Raw genomic sequence first — 22349 nt, 5'->3', positions numbered from 1 at the left:
TGCTGATTGACTAACAACCCAGATTTTGCCATATGTGGTAAGTATTACCTGCTTTCACAGAGCATCAGGGTCAGCCAGACATGAGAGTGTGGGTCCTCAGGTCTTTTCTGAGAATGTGTACAGCTCTACCACGTGTGTGGCCTTCTAGATACACATGGGAATATGTCAGAGCTTTCCAAGCCCCTGTGAACATCTCATTTCCCAACATTTCCTTTTCAGTTTTTGGATTAGTCCCAACTGTTAATCTACCATCTCAGGCAGCCACAAAATTATACAATTGCTGGAATTATCTGGACAGACATTCCCTTGGAAAAGGCTTCTGGGCCTAAGATCTGAGTCCAGTCTAATAAAGATGACCTTGCACATAGGGTCTTCTAGGGAAATCAGATCAAATAATGACAGTTCTCTGGGTATGCACATTTGAGGAGCTTCCAGCCCTATTTGGCTCGCTCCAGTGACTGCCAGGTTGCTGGTTTTCAAGACTACCACAGAGTTGGAGATGGGATAGGATGGGATGGGGACAAGGCAGTTTAAAATATCACAAAGTACACTGCTCTTACTGAGATTCTCCCTTTTTACTGAGCAAACATGCTTCATTGCTACATGGCTGGTTACCTTCCAGAGTTCTAGAAAGTTTTTGAGTTTTTGCCGGTTTCCTCATTGTTTCAATGGAGAAAGAATTTTCGAAGATTCTTACTGACAAAATGGTCCACCATTTTAGTGACATCGCACTTTTTTTTAGCACATGAATTTAGTATCTAATTTTAATGTATTTTTACAGTTAGAAACTTCCTGGTAATATTTATTTTGAAATATTACCTTCTGAGTTATGTCAAGATATGATAAATTCTAGGATCCTTCAAATACAACACTTTTACACAAAACCACCATCATTCCAGACCTCCCTAATAATATTTTTCCTCAGTTTTTTTGTTTGTTTGTTTTTTAATGTGGAAGGGGGGATTAGGTCCATGGATTTTGGATAAACTACTCAAGAAATGCATGGGGATCTCCAGGTGCAGTAGTGGCTGGCCCCTCATTATAGGCTTGCTCAGCAGCAGCCAGACAATCTGATGTGAAATTGTCTACCCCTACTGTGTGGCAGGGACCTGGCTGCACCCTACTCTTATCAGGTGGTGTTTTAGTATCGTTTAGAACTGCTGCTTTTGTGAAAGGATACCAAAGAATTAAGCAAGTGTATAACTCATTTAAGCCATATCCTCTCAAGGTTCATACATGAATAACTACAATTCCAGTATCAAAACCAGATGTCTCCAGATAGGACTGCCCGTATTTCCAATCACAAATTCATTCTAGAATCTGACTATGTCAGGTCATATCCAAAGTGTGAATAGAATACAAAGCAACTGGAAATATCTTCTATAATTCTTTCATGTTATGTATGATTTTTAAAGTTCTTAACATATCCCTCAGGTACCAAGCTACCTCAAAACTCAGTGACTTCCAATAACAATCAGTTTTCACTCACAAATATAACTTGGCTAGAGTTTGATCTAGGCTAGACTTGGCCTGAATCATTCTAAGCCCTAGTCCTTAAAATGTACAATTTACAGGAAGAACAGAAGATAGAGGGACATATTAAAGGATACGCTCATAATGTAGTCAGCCTAATGCAGCAGGTAGAAATGCTACAGGACAGACGACTCAGCTTCTTCAAAAGTAAATAGCAAGATCGAAAGAAATTTAAGGGACATGCCAATCAAGTAATTAATCACCCGTGGTTCTTATTTGGGTCCTCATTCAAATAAACTAAATGTTATAACATTGATGAGATAATTGGAAATTGGAAAACTAGATTTTTAAATGTTAATATAAAAATTATAAAGTATATTTTAGATGTCATAATATGGTTATGTGTCTTAGATATGAACAGAATATAGAGAAGAAAGGATATGTCACTTCAACTTAATACAGGAGCAGAAAAGTGGGTGGAGATATAGATAAAACAAGATTTTCCACATAAATTGAAAACATGGGGATGGAGATTTATAATACTTTTAACTACTTATTTTAAAAACAGCATTATTGAGCTATAGTGGCCATACAATAAACTGCACACATTTAAAGTATACAACTTATCTATTTCTATATATTTAAATTTTTTTATAATAAAAGTTTAATGTCAAAAATTATAACCATAATCCAGCTTTTCTAAAGGGACAGCTTTTCTACAAGACCTACTCCCTTAGAAAATAAGAAAATAAGCATATGATCATCATATCAATTTGTCCTGGGAATGTGAAAGAAATCCATTTGTAAGTTTTAAGGAAAGATTTGGGGGCAGGTCTCCAAATCTATATTTTTCTTAATATATTTCTCTACATGGTGTATTGAGGGAAGAGATTTGAAAATGAATTTGCATAACATTTGGGGCAAGTTGTGAGTTTTTTTAGAGTTTTATGTTACTTTATTGAGTTATGATTAATATGCCAAAAAATGCATCAATTTTAAGTGTACATTTCAATGTCTATAGTGCAATCATCAACACAATCAAATTTTAGAACATTTTTGTCAAAGTTCCTTTGACTCATTTTGTAGTCAGTTTCCATTCCCATCCTTAGCCTCTGACAACCATAGACTTGCTTTCTATCTCTACAATTTGACTTTGCTAGAAATTTTATAGGAACGAAATCATACAATATGTATTCTTTATGTCTTCCATTTAGTGTAATGTCCTTGAATTTCACCCATGTTGTGTGTATCAGATACTTATTTCTTTTTTTTTCCTGAGTAATATTTCTTTGTGTGATGTTCCACATTTTGTTTACTCATTCACTGGTTGCTGGATATTTGGATTGCTTATATCTGAGGTTATTGTAAATAATGCTGCTATGAATATTTATTTACAAGTTTTTTACAAGTATGGGCATATGTTTTAATTTATCTTGGGTAAATACCTAGGAAAGAAATGGCTGAGTATCTTTTTAACATTTTAAGAAACTGTTTAAAATGGTACTGGCATAAAATGTTGGTATGATTTTACATTCCCACGAGCAATGTGTGAGATTTACGTATTATGCACCTCCTTGTCAGCACTTGGTATTGTCACCTTTTCAACTTTGGCCATTCTAGTGGTCTTATACTGCTATTTATTTCATTGTGATTTTATTTTGCATTTCCCTAATAACAAGTTTATTAGATATTTGTCTATTGTTTTTGGTAAAGTTTCTGTTCTAATTTTTTACCCATTTATTCCTGGGATTGTCTGTCTTATTGAGTTGTGAGAATTTTTTTAAATTTTGAATATATGTCATTGATCAGATATATGTTTTTGCAAATGTTTTTTTCAGTGTGTTTCTTTATGGGGTCTTTTGAGGAGCAAAAATTTAATTTTGATAAGGTTCAATTCAACAGTATTTTTCATTTATGAGTTGTGTTTTTTCATGTTTTATCTAACCCAAAGTAATAAAAATTTTATTTTATTTTTTTAGAAGTTTTCCAGTTTTTATAGTTTTGACCTTTTTATTTAGGTCTATCATTCATTTTAATCGATTGCTGGATATTTGGATTCTTTATATTTAAAGACCAACTTAATTGGTCTTTAAATTTATAGATATTTTTATTGTCTTTTTTGGTCTTAAAATTTCTAGATATTTATATTAATTTGTTTTTAAATTTGTAGCTAGTTATGTTGTTTCATAGTTGACCTTTAGGTTTACTTTAAGAAATACTTGTGTGTGTGTGCATGCACACATGTGTACATTTGTATGAAGCAATACCAATGTGTATTAGTATTGGCGACTAGTACTAATTGCTGTCTCAATTATTACATCTTTAAAATATCTCTTGGTTTCTTGTAAAGCAAATCTTCCCACCAGGTTCTTCTTCAAGAGTGCCTTTACTCATCTTGGACTTTTCATCTTTATATAATTTCAGATTGAGCTTGACAAATTCCACAGGGAAGATTACATGTGACTACATATAATCTGTTGATCAACCTGGAGAAAACCGACATCTTTGAAGTGGCTTCTAATTCAATAACTTGGTATGTCTTTGCATTTACTTAGGTTATCTTTAATTTATCTCAGTATTGCTATAAATTTATGTAGCATCCTTGCATATCTTTTATTAGATTTATTACTAAGTATTTGATATTACTCTTATAAATTATTTCTAAGTTTTCTTTTCTATTTGTAATTGAAATTTACAAATACATTTGCACTTTGTATATTGACATCTGGAAACCTTGCTAAACTCTTGCAAATTTCAATAATTCCATTGTAAATTATCTGCAGTTTCAGAAGACAGCAAACTATGGCCTGTGGGCCAAATCCAACCCATCACCTGTTTTTACAGGGCCCACAGCTAAGAATGGTTCTTGCATTTTTATAAACGACTGTTCAAAAATAAAACAAAACAAAGAAAATGCTGCAGAAACAGTATATGGTCTATAAAACCTAAAATATCATCTGGCCCTTTACAGAAAAAGTTTGCTAACCTATTTTTATTATTTTTTTTACCCAACTTTGGTACTTTCTTCTCTGCCGTCATCCATAAATAATTCTAAATTTTCATGTTTTATTTCTTTTCTTTCTTTGACTACATAGGTTAAAATCTCCAATAGTGGTGAACTAAAATTTTAAGTCTTTTTCCCCATCTCAAGGGAGAAACTTTTAGCATTTTATAATTGTGATGTAGCATTTTATAATATAGATGTTTTTGTAGCCTTCCTTAATTAGAACAAATAAAAATTTCATTCTTTCCTAATTTTCTAAGAAATTTTAATTAAAAAAAAAAAATCAGACAGTCCAGAAATCTAACTTGAAATAGTCCTAGGCAATTGGCACTGAGGAAGAGTATTTGTAGATTAAATTCTCTTAAGAAGGTCCTAAGATAGCATCCTTGTTCCAGCACTGTTTCCATATTTTTCACTTTTAATCATTGTTAAACCTAAAATCGTTTTCTATCTCTCAATATCCTCTCCCTTTGCTACAGCTAAAATTCATATAAGTAGGTTCTTTAAATTAAGATATAAGGCCCTATCAAGCTTAGTTTCAAAAAGCATGTGACAAAAGTATACTGACAAGTCTAAAACTGTGCTCTACAATAGAAATAACAAGGAAGAAATCCACTAGTTTATTAATTTATTCATGTAAAATTTATTAAACATTTAATTGAGACTTTTGGAAGCTGGCAAAGCTATTTTATGTTTTCATGTTATTCTTTACAGATAGAGATTAATAAGATTATCTTAAACATGTTAGTTTAGAAAGCTGCTATAATATTTAGTTCTGTTTATTCTAGGTGTACAAGTTGTTATTATGCATTATCTTCTTAGTCTCATAAAACAAGTGTTTATTGACAATAAACACTAGCACTACTCAAAAGCACTACTAGTTTTTGAAAGGCGTTTTGTGTAATTTAGTCCCATTTTAATGTTCCTTTAAAAATTTTAACTGATGACTCTGGAAATTCAGCCAAGAATGTTGTATCAAAAACTTGCTTGAATTTATCCAAAAATTCATAATCAGTGCTGAATCTGAATTTGTTTGCCCAAAGCATCACTGTCCCTGGCTGGCAAAGGTACACCATGGTAGCGAGCAGCTTGTCCAGGAAATAATGGTGGTAGACCACATCAGAGGCCAGGATGTAATCATAATAAAAAGTTGATTTGGGGAAGTTTTGTTCCAGGCCTTCTCCCCATACCAGTTCTTTCACTTCAGGCAGATGTGCTGTACAGTTTAGTGTGTTCTTTAGAAGGTTATATTGAAGGTTTCCTAGGACATCAGGCATATCCGTTGCTGTGACTTGAGCTCCTAAGAAATAAAGGGGAAAAGTATAATAATTATCTAGAAATATTGGGCAGCCACAGTGGACATATACTCTCAGAGAGAAACAAACAAACAAAAAAATAGAACTGGGCTTCTCGGTCTTGGCCCTATTGACATATGGGCTGTATGTATTTGACATAATTCTTGCTGGATAATTCTTTCTCGTGGGGGGCCCGCTCTTTGTACTATAAGATGTTTGGCAGCATCTCTGGTCTCCACTCACTAGTTGCCACTAGCACCTCCCCACCTCACCTCCAAGTCATGACAATCAAAAATGCCTCCAGAAAAGGCCAAATGTCCTTTGTGGGGCAAATTGACATTTGGTCGAGAACCGCCAAAGTAGATTCATGGTGCCGTCTTTTAAGGAACTGTAAGTTAAACAGTGGTGCAATGCTGGGAGATTTCAGGATAGTTAGCTAAACATACTAAGATTCTTAGCATCTGCTTAATATAATAATGCATAACATTTTTTCTAAATCATATTTATCTGAAGATTTTGTTTTTCTCTATGAAGTAATCAGTGCCCAGTTTACATTCTACAAACGATGATCTATTTTGTATGACTCTCCCCCTTATCTAAATTCATTAAATTAATTCTTAGGCATGTTAAAGCTAGATCACCATATTTCCACATTGTTTTTAATAGAAGAACTGTAATAATGTAGGCAGAAGTATGCCCGATTTATACCCACCTCTTGCCCACTGCCTAGGAATGCACAATCTGCATTTCGGATGTAAATCTGTCTTCAGTTTGGATTAATTCACTTGTCTCCTTCAAAATGTTAGTTACAGTATTTGCAACAAAAATCAAGAGCAGCATAACATAGTTGTTTACAACAGGGATTTGAAAGGCACACCTCCAGAATTTCAACGTCATCATATGGTGATGGGTGTATTGGGCAAGTTACTTAATCTCTTTGAAATACAATTATCTTATCTCTGAGAAAAACAGCAGCAATTCTACCTCATGATATTGGGGAGAGTGAGGAGTTTAGTGAGTAAAATCATGGCCAGGAACCTAAATCACAGCCTGGCAGAGTAAGCACTCATTATTTTTGTCACAATAAAGTTCCTATGAAATGATGTCAGGAATAAACAAATAAACAAACCTAAAATACTGGCCACAGTCGAAACAAGGCCTGGTCCAGCACCAATTTCAAGTATTTTAGCATCTTGGAGATTCAGTTCCTCTGGATGTTCTTCCAAATACTGACACAGAGCTGTAGCCTAAAAACATTCACAGTTGTCACCTAGGCATTGGAACACTGAAAAACAGTAGCAACTCCAATTCCTTACCCCAAGTTAAATACTGTAAGACATGTCTTTAATAGTTTCAGTTTATCGAAGGGTTAGTAAGAATCAAAATTACATTTAATTTCATATTTTGACCTCTGGAATATGAAACTTATAATATGCATCAAAGGAATGAAGGAAATTGGTTTGTTAAATTGCCTGCACCAGAAGACCTTTGATCAACATGAAGGTTAGGAACAGGAAGATCAGCTCATCTCTTACAAATCTGGGACATGAGGCCTACAGAACAGCAACTTCTTGCTCAGGTTTAGTCACGCTGGGCCTCCTACTGCTTTAAAAATGTATAAACTTCTTCAACACCTCTCTCCTATCCTCTATCAAAACTCAAGTGAGTTAGGACTTTGCTATTCTGGATTACTGGGCAGTTGTTTTTTTGTTTTGTTTTTGTTTTTGTTTTTCAGAGTAGTTCCTCTAAGAAAGAGACTATCCTAACAGTACTTCCCAAACTTTAGTGTGCACACGAATCATCTGGTGGCCTGGTTAAAGGCACACATCTTAACAGTACTTCCCAAACTTTAGTGTGCACACGAATCATCTGGTGGCCTGGTTAAAGGCACACATCTGTATGCAGTAGATCTGGGTCGAGGGGCTCAAGACTGCATTTCTATCTAACAAGCTGCCATGTAATGCTAGTGCTGCTGGTCCAGGGACCACACTGAGTAGTGGCAAGGAGATGTTAGAAAAATATATGTGAATAAATTAAGGTAGCTCTTTACATAGGAAATCAAACGCCCCTTGAGAAGAAAGGGTAATTGTTTGCTGAGTGGGGTTTCAATACTAGGAAGACAGTGTCACCAAGAGCCATTAAAAGGACATATGCTTTGAGGGATTTTCTGAAGAGATGTCCCTCTGTAGGCTTCCTTCCTCAAGTGCCCTGCTCTGTAAGAGGCTGGCCCCATTGCGGTGCCATCTGGAGAAAAGGCTTTCTTTGGGAACAGTTACATCTTTTGACATTGCCAACATTTCCCCACCCCTTGCTAGCCCTATTAGCAAACTCCTAAAGGGATCTTTTTCACCGAAGGCTGCACTTGAAATCACACAAAAAGGGTATTTTCCTACTTTATGTAAACTTTTATAGCTTTTAGGGAATTGAAGACCCAAGAAAGGCCAGGGTTTGGTGCATGAGGAGCTGAGGCCTTATTGAGAATAAAATAGTCCAGCGGACAGATATTCTTTTTCTATTCCTAATCTCTGAACCTCTTCTATAGTTACCTATTTGCCACATATAATAGGAAGCTGTGCAGTAGTTTGGTAGTTTTCGAATTCATTGTTAAGCCAAAGAAAAGCCTTCATTTGAAGGAAATCATACTTACATGCAAAGAGGGTAAAACTCTAGCTTCTTTGGTTACAGGGAGAATGATGGGGTGGAGCTCTAAGAGCCTGGAGCCCCTTGTCTGTCGCTCCCTTTTTCCCTACCCCCTGTACCCCCTTGCACTTGCCACCAGTTCCTCAGATTGCTCTGAGGGAGCTCCATGTAACCTCTAATCACGACTACTCAGTGTATGCGTGGTCCCTGGACTAGCAGGTCTGTATCACCTGGGATCATCTAAGGAACGCAGAGGTGCAGACCCCTCCACCGACCCCCGACCTCCTGAATCAGATCTGCATTTTAACACGATCCCAGTATGATTCACATCCATGCTAACTAACAATTGTGCTGTGCTGATTGGGAGCCTCTCTAAGCACAGGCTGAAAACCTCTGCAGGGGAAAAAACGATGGTGCTGGAGTCCGAGGCCACTGTCACAGCCTGATTCTGCATCATGCCCCCCATGGAATAGCTTAACAAATCAATGAACTTTCCTTCATTGATTCATTAATTCGCTATTATTAATGAATAATACTACATTAACAGTTACGGCTAACACGAGTTCAGGTGAACTACCACACGGAACTCTCGTGACCATCTTGGGAAAAGGATCTTACCACTTCCCCAGCTTTAAATATGGAAACGAAGGTAAATGGAGGTGAACTGAACATCCATGACCACACGGCCAGGACGTAGCAAGTTTTCCGGCTCTAGATTCAGAGTGTTTCCTCCAATTCAGCGCCATCCTCATGGGGCTGTTGCAGGGAGGACTTGAGATGGAGTAATGCTTCCTAAACATTTACCAGAAGGAATATCCACAGTGCGAAAAGGAAATGAGCACCCAAGGGTCTGTGGGAGTGGGTGGCCCAGCGGCATGTACTGCAAAATCTAAGCTCTAAAGACCTATTTTTTTTCTTAACAATTCATATGAATTTTTCATCCTACTTCATGATATTTTCAAGTTTGTATTAATATAAATAATAATGTTTTAAGAATATAGGATAGAGGAAAATCAATGCTTATGGGGCAGATGCCGTGCATTGGTGGAGCCCACGCACGCTACCCACACGCCTGGGGGTCTACAATTAACCCTCAGTCAGAGAAGCGCAGGATACGGAAGCACTTGGCAAGCTGTCAAAGGCAGCACAGATGGACGGAAGTTACGACCAGTCTCCAGAAACCCTGCCATCCCAGGGTAAGAGCTCTCTCACCCCTGGCCACACCACCGCGCCGTAGCTCTCTATTGACTCTTGAATGACAATCTTCTTGCCTGCAAACAGATAATACTCCTGAGTGTAGCTGGCATAATTCGTAGGAACAAATTTCTGGAGGCTGTGAATAGATGGTTCTGTCTTGTTAAAATCTGTAGGACAGAAAATGAAAGAGGTTTTATGATTTGTTGATCCAGTGCAAATAAACACTTGGTGTAACTGGTAAGACAGGAGCAGACTGAGAATTCCTTCTGCAGAGGGGGTGATACAATCAATGACAATGGCTGCAAACAGACACAAAACTGAGTGATACTGGGTGACTGTCACGTGAAATTCAGATATGGCATTTTTATCATCTGACAAAATGCCAAAGGATGCCGTGTGTCCTTCCCTCTATTTAGGAGAGGACAGCAGAGGTGTGATCTAGCCCCATGCTTTGTTTTGAGAAAGCTAAACAACATTTAAAAGTAAAGTGGCATGAACGAACTGTCTGTGTAAGGAGGCCTAGGCAAACATGGACATGACTATTTTTAGGTCTTGAAGTAATATTCCCACAAGTTGGCTGGAGCATGTTCCTTAAATCCTCCCTTCATCTGCTCCTCAAAAGGTACAGGTCACCCAAACATGAGCCAGCCCCACAGTCTGAGGGGAGGATGTCAGATGAGCTGTGGCTATTAAGTTACTACTGCTCTAAATACTTTATACTCATGACACACTCTAGCAGCTCTCAAATATCATATAAAATAAGAGGAAAAGGGCACCTGCTCGGAGGAGGATGTGAATAGAGGGTGAAGGGTGGCGGGTTTTGAAGAAACCTAATCAGGAATCAGCCCTGAGAGGCAGGTACGAGACTGGAGCAGGTATCACTGCTTTCATATACATTAGAACGGTTCTATGCTGCTGATCTGCAAACCGTTTGTAACAGGTTCGCAGGAAGAAGAGTACAGAAACTTGGAGTAAGCATTTCGAATTTTTACAGCAATTCGACCATGTCTGTTGAATCTAATTACAAAAAAAAAAAAAGGGGGGGGAGGGGCTTATATTTTGCATGTTTTCGTATATATTTTTATTTTGTTTTTCTAGAAATTCATTTTTATTGTGTCTTAAAAAATTGTGTGAGTATGCGGCAGATTGGGAAATGGTCTTTGACCCCAGCACGAGCAAGGTGACTGGTTTGTAAACTAGCATAATGGATGCCCACAGCTTTTCAGAGTGCTGCTCTTGGCCACCATTCCTTTTTACTGTTTTACACCCCCTGGAAGGAGAATTCTCTGTCATGAACAAAAAGGCGGGCTTCCAGAAACCTGGGACTGCACTGACCTTGCCAAAACCTGCTAATAAGGTTTATCAAGTCAGTCCTGAGATGCTGTCCTTTCCTGTCACATGCCCTGGTTGGGGTCGTGGGGAGGTTACAGGGGAGGGAAGGAGATCTATGGCCCAAACCTACCTCTTATTATGGGAAGCTACTGACATCTAACAACACTTACGCATTATTTATGAATGACCAAAGAGTCTCTGGCTTCTCTTATAGGTCTGGTAAACTAACTCTAAATTCTGTTTCATAGACAATAAGAAGGCAGAGCGACAAACTGGTGGCCAGTAAATGTTTGATGACCAGTTTGGGGCAAGGGGAAGAAGCACTGATTTGTAGGGTCTGATGATTACCATGGTGTAAACACTCCTGGTGATTTTATATTTGACCCCTTTTATCCCATCTACCTCCCTGAATGGTGATTTTAAACTATCAGCAAGATGTCACTGGGAAAAGATGGAGCAGCACATCATGGAATATTTGTACCATCTGGAGGCAATGCACATCAATAGTCTCAAGAGCATAGATAATCACCAAATGTAGTAAAATAATTTGTGATGAGTCGAGTATTTATTACCTGGTTGTTTTCAGACATTGTTGCCTTTTCTATAATCTATTTAATTGTAAGTTTATGTAACTTAAATTTCAATAATGGCCATGTTTAATAACCAGCTCGCAAAATTCCTGAAATTCAGAGTTGGTACAAGCCAGTTGGTACAAGAAGTGGATGCAGAGCTGTGCCTCTTCTCTCAAAGGCTTTCATCAATCGAGTACGTACTAGGAGCAGCCGGACCATGAGGGACTCATGCCAGCTCCTGCAGACTTCCCTCCTCTACGCCCTCCCTCCCACCTCGTTGTGACTCAGACTGTTCATTCTTCCCTTCCTCCCACATATCACCAGCTGGGGACTTTCAAGACTGTAGGAAAAGTCAGTGGGCTGATTTTGAATGGCTCATTATTTCATAGGTTAATAAGCTGATGGTCATACTTTCCTGATCAACTTTGTAAGGAAACATGAGCATATAAATATTCTCCCATGAAACTTTTTCATGTTCTACAAAGATAGATAAGTTTATGTTTATTGCATTTAAATGTTGTCTCTTTTTATCTGTGCTAGTTTGATAGTTTTAAAGGGACCAGATTTTAGAGGCACATAGAGTTGCATTTCTATGTAAATAGTTTAGTAAAAATAAATAACACCCTGGTTTTGTAGAAATGGAACATAATTTTACCGTATTAGATGACTGTAAATGTTTTAAATGTTATATCTTGGCTTTTATGACATTATCTGATGTTTATTATTTATTAGCTACTGAGTTTCTGTCCGGAAATGCAACCTTAATGGTTACATTGTCCTGATGGAAAAATATACTTTGCTTTACAAGGTTCCACTGTTTGACATAGCTACCAGGAATACATTTTGGTGAAAAGCAGAAATGAATCTCAATTTCATTTCTTTTTAAAAGTTCTTGTTACAAAAATATACAATCTTAGATTTACACACAAGATAAAACAAATTTGTGTACTTCGATAAGTCAATAATGAAATATAGAAATAAGGATCACTTCTAAAGCTATGCTAATGCTTGCCAAATCACATTTTTCTACTTAGCTTCATTATAGGAACAATCTAGATGGATGTTAACTAGACTTATCATCGTGATCATTTTGCAATATATACGAATATTGAATCATTATATCATACACCTAAAACTAACAATATTATGTATTAATCACATCTCAATAAAACAATTTAAAATCTGGAGTGAAAAGGAAATGGAAATTCTTGTCACTGATGTTAACTGGAAAATGCCATCACCAGGAAAACAACTGAGAAGACCTGAGGTGGTGAAGGAAGTTACCTCCTGGGGATCCACTGGTGTCATCTTTCTGGAGAGTCTCCTCCTCCTTGGTCTCTAGCCAGCCATCTGGGGAGCTCGGTCCTTTTCCCAGGTACTCAGGCTGCTGCTCAGAGCTCAGACACACGTCCATAACCAGAGCCAACTGGAGAGGAGAAAACTGGACAAGACCCAAGTCGCTCAGCCCCAGGCTGTTTGAATCTCCCAGAGGGCTCTAAAAGGTGTAGCTTATCACCTTAGCATCTGCTGAGCCGAGAAGAACACCTGCTTTTTACTTTAGTTCCCTAGGAGAGCAAAGCAGCCACCCAAGGAGCTGCCAGTCCGGTTTTGCACAGTGAAGTAGAGGGAATCCATTAAACGTGACTGAAATTATACTGTACATGGAGAAAGGCCAAAATAGAGCAATTGTAGCTGGGGAACGGGCACAACATTGCTGGGGTCTAAAATGTGTTTCTGATAGACTTTGGGCCTGAATCTTAAGAAGGTCTAGCACAGCGGATGACCTCATGGGAGCACCTCATGGCTCAAGGGATAGATGACATCATGGATGAGAAGCATGGCTGCTCCTTTGTCATTGAGGCTTCATTGCACTGGGGCCTGAGAGCCGGACGCCTGCCTTAGCTCTCCACTCTAACACTTGGAAACTTATTCTCCCCTCCTCACCGTTTCCTCACCAGTGAAAACGGGATAATAATATCTGCCTACCTCCTAGGGCTGCAGTGAGAAACAGGAGAGCAAAAGTGATTAGTACAGCACAGGAAAACTCTCCCTGATTCAAAAAAAGGGGACCTGACTGTAGGGATCATTGATCAGCATCAAAATAATAATACCAGACATTGCTACAGTTGCCAAGCATTGCTCTAGTGCTTTCTTTGCATGAATTGATTCATCTAATTCTCACAACAAATCCTATAAAGTAGATGCTATTATTATGCCTTTCCTCAAATGAGATAACTTTTGTCACAGAGAGATTAAAAAGCCTCCCAAGAGCATGCAGCTGGCCAGTGGCAGAGCCAGGAGTCAACCCCAGGAGATCTAGCTGCAGAATCCACCTTGCTAACCTCAAGGAGGGATAGGGCTCAAGTTGCCTTGCATCAGCCTTGGGTTTCATGGGTTTGTTTGCTTTGAAATTACTCATAATGTTTCTCTGCCAGAGTGACATTTTCTAGTCTTTTTTTCCCCCCCACAAAATGTAAATGATTTTTCTTGTCTGTGTTTACCACAGTCAAGAGTTTATTTTCCACTCACATGACTTGCCCCATCATGTGGTGTCAGCCAACTGTGGTTAGCCACTAGCCACACCAGCCACGTCATGACTAGTTAGTTAGCTGACCCCAAACCAACATGAAATCCAGCCATTCAGGCATCGGCCTACTCCAGTCTGCGAACAAAATGCAAGAAAGAGAGTCAGCCCCTGCAGCGAATGTGATCCCATTCCACACCTGGAGAAGGTGTGTTTCCCTCACATTAATGTGCAACATGATTCCAATGAAATGAGACTGCTGTGAAAGAAATTTAACATTTCCATTGGCTTTAGAATCAAATAAGCAAGTGTTTACCCCAATTTTCCAACTCACTAAAACAGTCGAGAGCGCTCTGCCGGTCCGTGCTTTGCAGTTTATCTCTCTTGGAGATACTTACTTGCTCCTTCCTTTCGACTTTCCCACAACTCCAGGAAGTTGCCCCTAAAAGAGAACAGACTGGTGGCCATGAGTCCATAGAGCACTTTCAGTGCAGAAGCCTCAGTGCTGTGGCGAGGAGCCTGCATCTGAATCTTCGCTCCACCATGTACTATCTTTGTTGAAAATGTAGGTAATGGTGACATCTACCTCATATGGTGGTTGTGAGAAATGAGAGAGGTAATCTATGCAAAACCTTGCACGACAATATCTACTGTGATTATCATCTCCAAAGCTAGAGTAGTCATGCAATACAACACTCTGTATAAAGGCCCCTATCCAGCACCATGGGACTCTGCACATTAAATTTAAGACATTTCTTCATCTTGCATGCAAGCAAAGGAGAATTATTTTCAAATATCAGCTGGTACTTTTCCTTCTGAAATAAAATTACTCCCTCCCCCATCATTACAGTTGACATGAGAAATTATTTTTTTCTAAAGACAGCTGTGCATTGAAAAACAATCTAGAACATAAATATAGTAATCTGTTTAGTGTTTATTATTAGTTCAACACATCGCATGATATATATCATAAACTAGTATTTAACAAATATTTGGAAAGTTTTTTAAATAACTCCCAGTTAGTACCCTCAAAATAATTTTGAACTGTTAATTTAAACATGTCTTTACCTTATGTAGCAGAAGAGATTTGAGATTTCTGTGTACCTTTAATCCCCAATGTTTTATATAGGTCTGCACCTGAGAGGATTAGCATTTTATGAACAAAAGCCAGCCAGTGGTAGTCCAAGTTATTTAGAGTAGCATTACCCACCGGTACCCAGACACATTACTTTGCTAGAATTTTCTCTCCCTCTCCCTCTCTCTCCGTGTTTCTCTCTCTCTCTCTCTCTCTCTCTCTCTCTCTCTCTCTCTCTCTCTCTCTCTCCCTCCCCGCTCTCTCTCTCTCCCTCTCTCTCTCTCTTACACACACACATACTATCCTTGCAACAAGAAATAGAATCACCCTCAAAAGATCCAGAAAATCACTCCAGCAGAGCAGAGACTGTCTTCTATGGTATCCAGTTGCTGTGATGTAGTTTGAAATGTGGACTTATATTTCACTTTAAAAGAAGTGGGGGTTGGGTCATTGGGATTTTTACAGACCTGCAAACTTTGTGCTCATTAGCTAAACTCCTGTGGCTGCAGGAAGGGGTGTGCCTGCCACAGCCTCTGTTCTGGACCCTGATTCTAGCACACAGAAATAACATAAGACTCTACCAAGAAGAAGAGGAAACTTTTGTGAGGAAAACATGAGCTGGTCTATCCATAAGAAGAGACATGAGTCAAAGACTTAAAGTCACATAAAGGGTTTCAAGTTGGGGCAGCAGTGAATAGGAGATCAGAAAAATTCTTCCAAGAAAAAGCAAGCTGTTATAATTTATTCAATTGAAATAAGAGGCAGTTAAAAGAGAAAGAGGAAGATCATGCACTCATTTGAGAAGCCTGGAAACCCTTAAAATAGAATATAGGGCATGCGAATTAAAGCCTCAAGCAAATGGTATTAAATAATCATTCACATTTATGAGGGTTTAACCACTGAGCTGAATAAATGGTGTTTTAAATTGAGTAGATGTAAGAACCTATTTTTATTATTTTTTTTACCCAACCTTGGTACTTTCTTCTCTGCTGTAACTTTTTTTTTCTTTATGTTTGTTTCTTTTAACTCAGTATCTTTATCTGATGTGCTGTTGTCCCATGACTTTTAGGTCTTATTTCCCACTTCATGAAATAAAAGAAGGTGACCTGGAGTCCTTTCCAGATCTATTATTCTAATGCTTTATTCCTCAAATGGTCCAGTTCTATGGTTGTGTCCTGCACGTTTGTAACTTATTTCTAACAGATGTCATCATCCCTATAAGAAATACCAAAAGACAGCCAACTTTTAAAAATTGGTTTCAATGTATATGAATACATGTGTGTACATTTATACACACACACACACACACACACACACACATGCACAAGCTTTAAAATAAAAATAAAGACAAATAAGAAAAAAATTAAATTAAAAAATTAAATCCCACCATCTGGAGAAGTAAGCCTGACTAGGGTATTCTGATATCACTTTTAGGCTATTTTTTTTTATATATATATAAACTTCGTACAAGTTATTTTACCGAAAATGAAACCACATAGAAACATATACCTCTTTGTCCTAGATGGAATATCTTATTATTTTAAGAGTTTTTTTTTTTAATACTTTCAGAAATCATCTTTTAGGTAGCTGCTTTTAAGAAACTAATCGAAACTCTATTGCCTGAAATAAATTAGAAGTAAATTAGGTCTCAGGTTCCTAAATACTGGACTATAGATGGGCCACATCAGAATTACCTAGAAGCTCTAAATACACAGACTCTAGGCCCTTAGAAATTCCTGCTCAAATTCCTATCTGAGGGAGAATGCAGTAGTTTGAACTCGCAATTTTACAACTGTTTCCTTTGTGTCTGCAGCACCTGGCACATAGTTGGTGTCAATCTATAGAGCAGGGGACACAGAGTTGTGTTCACATAGTTGAAGTGCCATCCCATAAAGTGGGATTAGGCCTTTTGCATGGCCCTGGAGGGCATGCTGATGAAGTAAGTTGCCAGGAAGTAGATTTGGGCTCAATAGGAAAGAACTTTCTAACAAGCAGAACAATGGAACAGTTGATCTCAGGGCGCCTAGCCTAATGGAAAGTGGGCCAGATTTGGAGTCAGAAGATGAAAGATTGAATCAAAGGTTTATACAAGGTCAATAAATAAGCTATGTGTGTGTGTCACTCTGCCTTTCTCCATTGGTGTAGACCTCTGAGTTATCACTGGGTTTTTTGCAACTGAATCTAGCTCTTGGTCAGTAGTCTTCAACATGGAGGAATCCTCCCCTTTTCCCAGGGATATTTTGAAATTTTGAAACATTCTTGCTTCTCACAACTCGGGTGGCACACTATGGCATCTAGTACATAGCGACCAGGGATGTTGCTAAGCATTCTATGTTACAAAGGACAGCCCCCACAACAAAGAACTATCTAACCCAAAATGTCAACCATGCTGAGGTTGAGAAATCCTGGTCTAGATAATATATCTAAATTGTCATGCAGAGTAAATTCCAGTTGCCATTCTGCATATATTATCTACTAGCTGGGCAATCCCCGCCTCCATCTCGGTTTCTTCATCTATAATATTGGGTAAGTTAACATTTCCATGATGTCTAATACACGCCATATTCTGAGCTCCATCTTTGCATAGATCCAGCATCACAGCCCCAGGCTTTAGATGGTTTCTCCAAGGATAAGACTCAAAGACAAGGATTTGAGAGAAAGGGTTTTATATGGGAAAAATGAATAATTGAGGGTAAGGGTGGTACCAGGAAAGATTGTTTTATAAGTCCAATGGGAGATAAAAAAACTAAACTAAGCTAATGGTTGTCAGATGAGTGGGGGTTGGGGTGGAAGAAAAGGCGAAGGGATTAAAAAATACAAATTGATAATTACAAAATAGTCATGAGGATGTAAAATGAAGCATAGGGAATATGTCAATAATATGGTAATAACCATGTATATAGTACCAGGTGGATACTAGTCAGGAGGATCACTTTGTAAATTATATAAATGTCCAACTACTATGCTTTACATTTGAAACTAATATAAGATAATAATGAATGTCGAAAAAACCCTAAACCCATTGGGGAAAGGCTGGGAAATGAGCCAAAACACATGCCTTGGAATTATTCCACTCCAGGTTCAGAGGGCATCCGGGCTGTTTCTGTGCCACAGCCTCAGCGCAGGTGCGGAGATGAGCCTCACTCACACGTGTCCGAGAGAGGGAAGTGACTTCTGACAGTACCTGCTATAGGTCCATAAGGTAATATTATTTCTTTACACAATTTTAAGAAGTAAATGAAATGTTATACATCTGAAACAATTTGGCACATTGCCTGGTACCTAGAAGGTTATTGGTAGATAAATGTCTTATATTAAATTGAGTGTCATTCAAGTAGAGGGCTGCATCAGCAGTGTTCTTTGTCCCAGAGATCTCAACAGCAGGAGTTCATCAGCTTTCTCTTTAAACAGTGCTATTGAAGCCTTCAGCTGCAGTCATCTTCCAGCCCTGTGTAACTGTGCTCGAGATTTAAGATCTGAGGGAAAGATTCTGATTGGTCTAACTTGGTCATAAGCCCTATAGTCAGGGCTGAGTGATGTGAAATGTCCCACCAAATCATGAGTAGGATTGACAACTCAAAGAAGGGATGCTAGGCACACGACGAGCAAGATTTAGGTATGTCCCTCCTTCTCTTCTTGGCCACCCTGTGCATACACACTTTCTTATGTCCATAAATGGAGACCCTTCTTCTCTACAATGGAAGATCATTTAAAGTCTCATTGGCTAGTACATATAGAGAGAATAGAGTCATTCTGCTCCAAGTCCAAACCTCTAGATGATGTCTATTTTTTCACTACTTCCATTGCTTCTCCCTCAATTGGCGTGAAATCCCAGGTGACTGCAAACAATAACTTGATTAGCTGTTTCATCACTGTGTACATGGGCTGCTATTTCCATCCCAGAATCTAAGTGAGAGGCTCATTGCTTTCCACATGATCTTCCCCAAAAGTAGCATAAAGGAAGGCTGCTGATCAGACAACTATAGGAGATGTCTACCATACTTACTTATAGGGGAGACTGTGTGGGAATTCACTTCCAAAGAGGTAGGATTTCACTGAAAAACTAGATGCTTCTTAGTAAGCCCAGGAGCCACTAAACACACAAGAATGTTTGTAATTTTTAATATGTTATACAGAAGATATTTGGTCACAGTGAAATGTGATTCCATAATTTCTGGTCCTTTTATTATCTGGTAACACGGTGGCTCCAAGTTCATAATCCTCTCTGTCAAATGAGTTAAGGGTGCTTCGATGCCCCTCATTAGCCAGACTTTGGGGAAACCCCTGAGAATGGCAGGGGAAAGGGTTCTTGATGCCACGACAGGAGGTGTAAAGATTCAGACCACCTAGCACTGTGCAAGCATCAGATGCAGGGAGCCTGTGCAGCAGGATCTTAACACGGGCTTTTCTCGTCTTGGCTTTGGCTAGCACATGATGACAACAGATTCCTTGTCATGCTAAAGAAAGATCACCATCAGAAATTTTAAAGTAGGTGTTCAAAAAACCATTCAATACTAGACTAATTGGGTGGGGGAGGGGGAGGGAATCACTTCATAAATTATATAAATGTCTAACCACTATGCTGCACACGTGAAACTAATATAAAATAATATCGAATATCAACTCTAATTGAAAAATAAAAATTTGAAAAAAATCATTCAAGCAACACTTCAATTTTGTCAGACTTCTGGACGTAGAATTTACTTCTGTTTTATTTTAAATGGCCTTTGTGTAATGACAAACATTAATGGTGAAGAAGGAAGAAAGAATATGAGATAAACCAATATGTTTGGAAACAGCAAATTATAGTCTTTTCATTTTTAAAATAGCACATGTCTGTTTTTAAGCAGTTGAGTCTGCACTTAACCACATGGAAGGCATGGCTCTTTGTAATTTTCTGCCTTACAGAGTGTTTCTGACAGGAAACCAACGAGTAGCTTTGATGGATTTTGGAGAAGATAGGCATTTTGCATTTTGGAGAAGAAGGTATATGCATTTTGGAGAAGTGTTGTTAGTTGTTTGTTTCTATTTTTAATTTTTTCTCCAAGCCTATTCTTAAAACAGATTATCCCTCAAATAAATTTTCTTGTCATTTCAGAAGAATCTTCAACTGCAATCATGTGTAAGTTGCAAATGTTATTGCCAGGGTTCACGTCATCGAAGAAGCCAAGAATGCTTTGGAGCTGACCTACAAGCTTGTGATATTAATTACATGGAGGAATTTCATTCTTGGAAAACAGATTTTGAAATTCCAACATCGAAATGTCTATGAAATAAGGGTTAGTTTACTAGTAACATTCCTCCTAATTTAAAATTTAATAAAAAATAGATGCCAAAATTCACCTTAATCCTGGAATAGATGGAACCAAATGAATCTATCAATATGGGAAAAAAAAAATCCGTTCTCAGTAGTTCACCTTTTGAGAAGGATGATGGGGCATGATTTCTCAGTTCCAGTTTTATTGTCAGACCTGAAGCAGAAATGACTATGACAACACTTACAACTCTCTGCCAGAAGCAGATGCTTCCAGCACCATCTGTTCTTTCCATATTGCCATCAGCTGCTTGGAAATGACACTTTTTGAGAGGCTTAGTCGTAAGTAATCATGCTCCGATTTTAGCAACAGCAGTTGACCCGTTTTCAGAAAGATAATTTTTTTCCAACAGATTTCAATTAGGAAAGACCGTTTACCTGGGTGGGGCTATTCTGAGATGCACCACAGTGGAGAATTCCTTTCATTCCCTCCTCCCGTTTTAGGACAGACTCGCCAGGGGCTGTGCTGTCATGGATTTGGGGGAAATATGCTGAACTATTTTGTTATGAATCCAGGTGAAAAGGAGGGAGAGAATAGTGGTGGAGTAGGCAGTTCTGTGGGAGCTTAGCCCTCCCACTTTCCGACCATGTGACCCCAGAAAAGGCACATCTCTAGGTTCTGTTTCCTTCATCTGTTAGGGATGATAACCCTTTTGACACACCTACTCCATTGGTCCTTTCATGGGTCAAGTGAGACAAAGTTTATAAAACACCTTTGAAAATTAAATTGCCTACATAAGCATTATCATACTTCATTCAAGAGGAATTTAAATCCTATGGTATGTGTGCATCAATAAAGTTACACACACACAAAAAAAGCGTTCACTTTCAGCCACATAGCTGATAAAGCTGGTGTAGGCATTCCTTCTTTTTCTCAACTCATAAGATACTAAATACAATATTTTTAAATATTCCTAGATGCCATAAATGAGGAGGGAAATCACAGTGAATGAATTCAGGACACCAAATTCTGAGATTTAGTAGACTTGGCTGTAGGCCCTAGGATACAAAGACCTGGGGTTTGATGCCTTTGGGACCAATAGGACATGAAACCTGAGGCCAGGGTAAACCCAGGCTTTGGGGGACTTGAAGTTTATACAATCTGGGAGGAATGTCTTCTTTAAGAAAAAATAATTTTAATTACAAATACAAAATTTGATACAGTGGTACTTATTTAAAATGAGAAATCATCCAAAATAACAAAATTTTTAAAAATCAAAAGTAACAAAGGATTTTTAAAGTAATATATTAAGAATCATGTTACTATGTAATTATTATAACTATATAATTATTATTGCATAATAATATATTAAATATTATGTAAATTAAGTTTCTGCAACACTTAAAAAACATTATTTTTTAAATTTTTGACTGTCTACTTCTTGGATACTTTATATGATAAAAATATATCACACTTTTATATAAAAGATAAAACATTTTTTCCCTCAAGTATGATTAATTTAAATTTATTATGATTAATATTATTTTAATAAAATTTATTTTAGCTTTATAACCTATAGCTAGTAATGTCATGTGAATTTTTAGAATTGTTGACAAATTTATTTTTTTCATATATGAGTTGTAGTAAGTACTGTAGGACATTTAAATTTTTCTTATGAGGAGACTAGCTGTAAATATTCTTTGAATTGATAACACTCATTAACCAGATTGTAATCTATGCTTTCGCTTTTAGAGTGAATTAAAGTTTTATTTTTATCTTCTTCAATGTCAGTATTTCATATCAAAGAGTAAGAAGTTTAATTTATTTTTTCAACCTGCTCATATTATTCATTACTTTGTGTTAACTGATAGGAGAATTATGTTTAAGTACTTGAACTCCAGTTATTTGTTGACTTGAAGTCCAAGAAACAGACAGGGGAAAAATTAATGCTCTTAAATTAAGAGGACATATCTGACAAAAAG

General features: G+C 37.8%; 1 protein-coding gene and 1 long non-coding RNA gene across 2 annotated transcripts; one reads left to right on the top strand and one right to left on the bottom strand.

Moving 5' to 3' along the window:
• Positions 1-3606: 3606 nt before the first annotated feature.
• On the top strand, positions 3607-12700 carry LOC118609378. The gene is made up of 2 exons (XR_004953379.1): positions 3607-4006; positions 9407-12700. It is a non-coding gene; the product is annotated as an uncharacterized LOC118609378 (long non-coding RNA).
• LOC107499226 (protein-lysine methyltransferase METTL21C) lies at positions 5360-12927 on the bottom strand. Its single transcript, XM_016123204.2, has 4 exons — positions 12798-12927; positions 9625-9776; positions 6902-7019; positions 5360-5777 (listed from the first exon to the last, which is right to left on the bottom strand). The coding sequence occupies exons 1-4, from the start codon at positions 12925-12927 to the stop codon at positions 5383-5385; spliced, it is 795 nt and encodes a 264-aa protein (XP_015978690.2). The 3' UTR covers positions 5360-5382.
• Between the last annotated feature and the right edge of the window lie 9422 nt (positions 12928-22349).

The sequence above is a fragment of the Rousettus aegyptiacus genome, unplaced genomic scaffold (assembly GCF_014176215.1).
Source record: "Rousettus aegyptiacus isolate mRouAeg1 unplaced genomic scaffold, mRouAeg1.p scaffold_m13_p_11, whole genome shotgun sequence".
Taxonomy (NCBI): domain Eukaryota; kingdom Metazoa; phylum Chordata; class Mammalia; order Chiroptera; family Pteropodidae; genus Rousettus; species Rousettus aegyptiacus.
This window is presented reverse-complemented; position numbering and strand designations above follow the sequence as displayed.

Excerpts from the sequence above, each read along its gene's own strand:
- LOC107499226 (XM_016123204.2), bottom strand. The coding sequence starts at position 12,927 with ATGGACGTGTGTCTGAGCTCTGAGCAGCAGCCTGAGTACCTGGGAAAA. Across the intron at positions 9,777-12,797 it reads CACCAGTGGATCCCCAGGAG|ATTTTAACAAGACAGAACCA; the intron begins GTAACTTCCTTC and ends TCTGTCCTACAG. Across the intron at positions 7,020-9,624 it reads GCGCGGTGGTGTGGCCAGGG|GCTACAGCTCTGTGTCAGTA; the intron begins GTGAGAGAGCTC and ends GAATGTTTTTAG.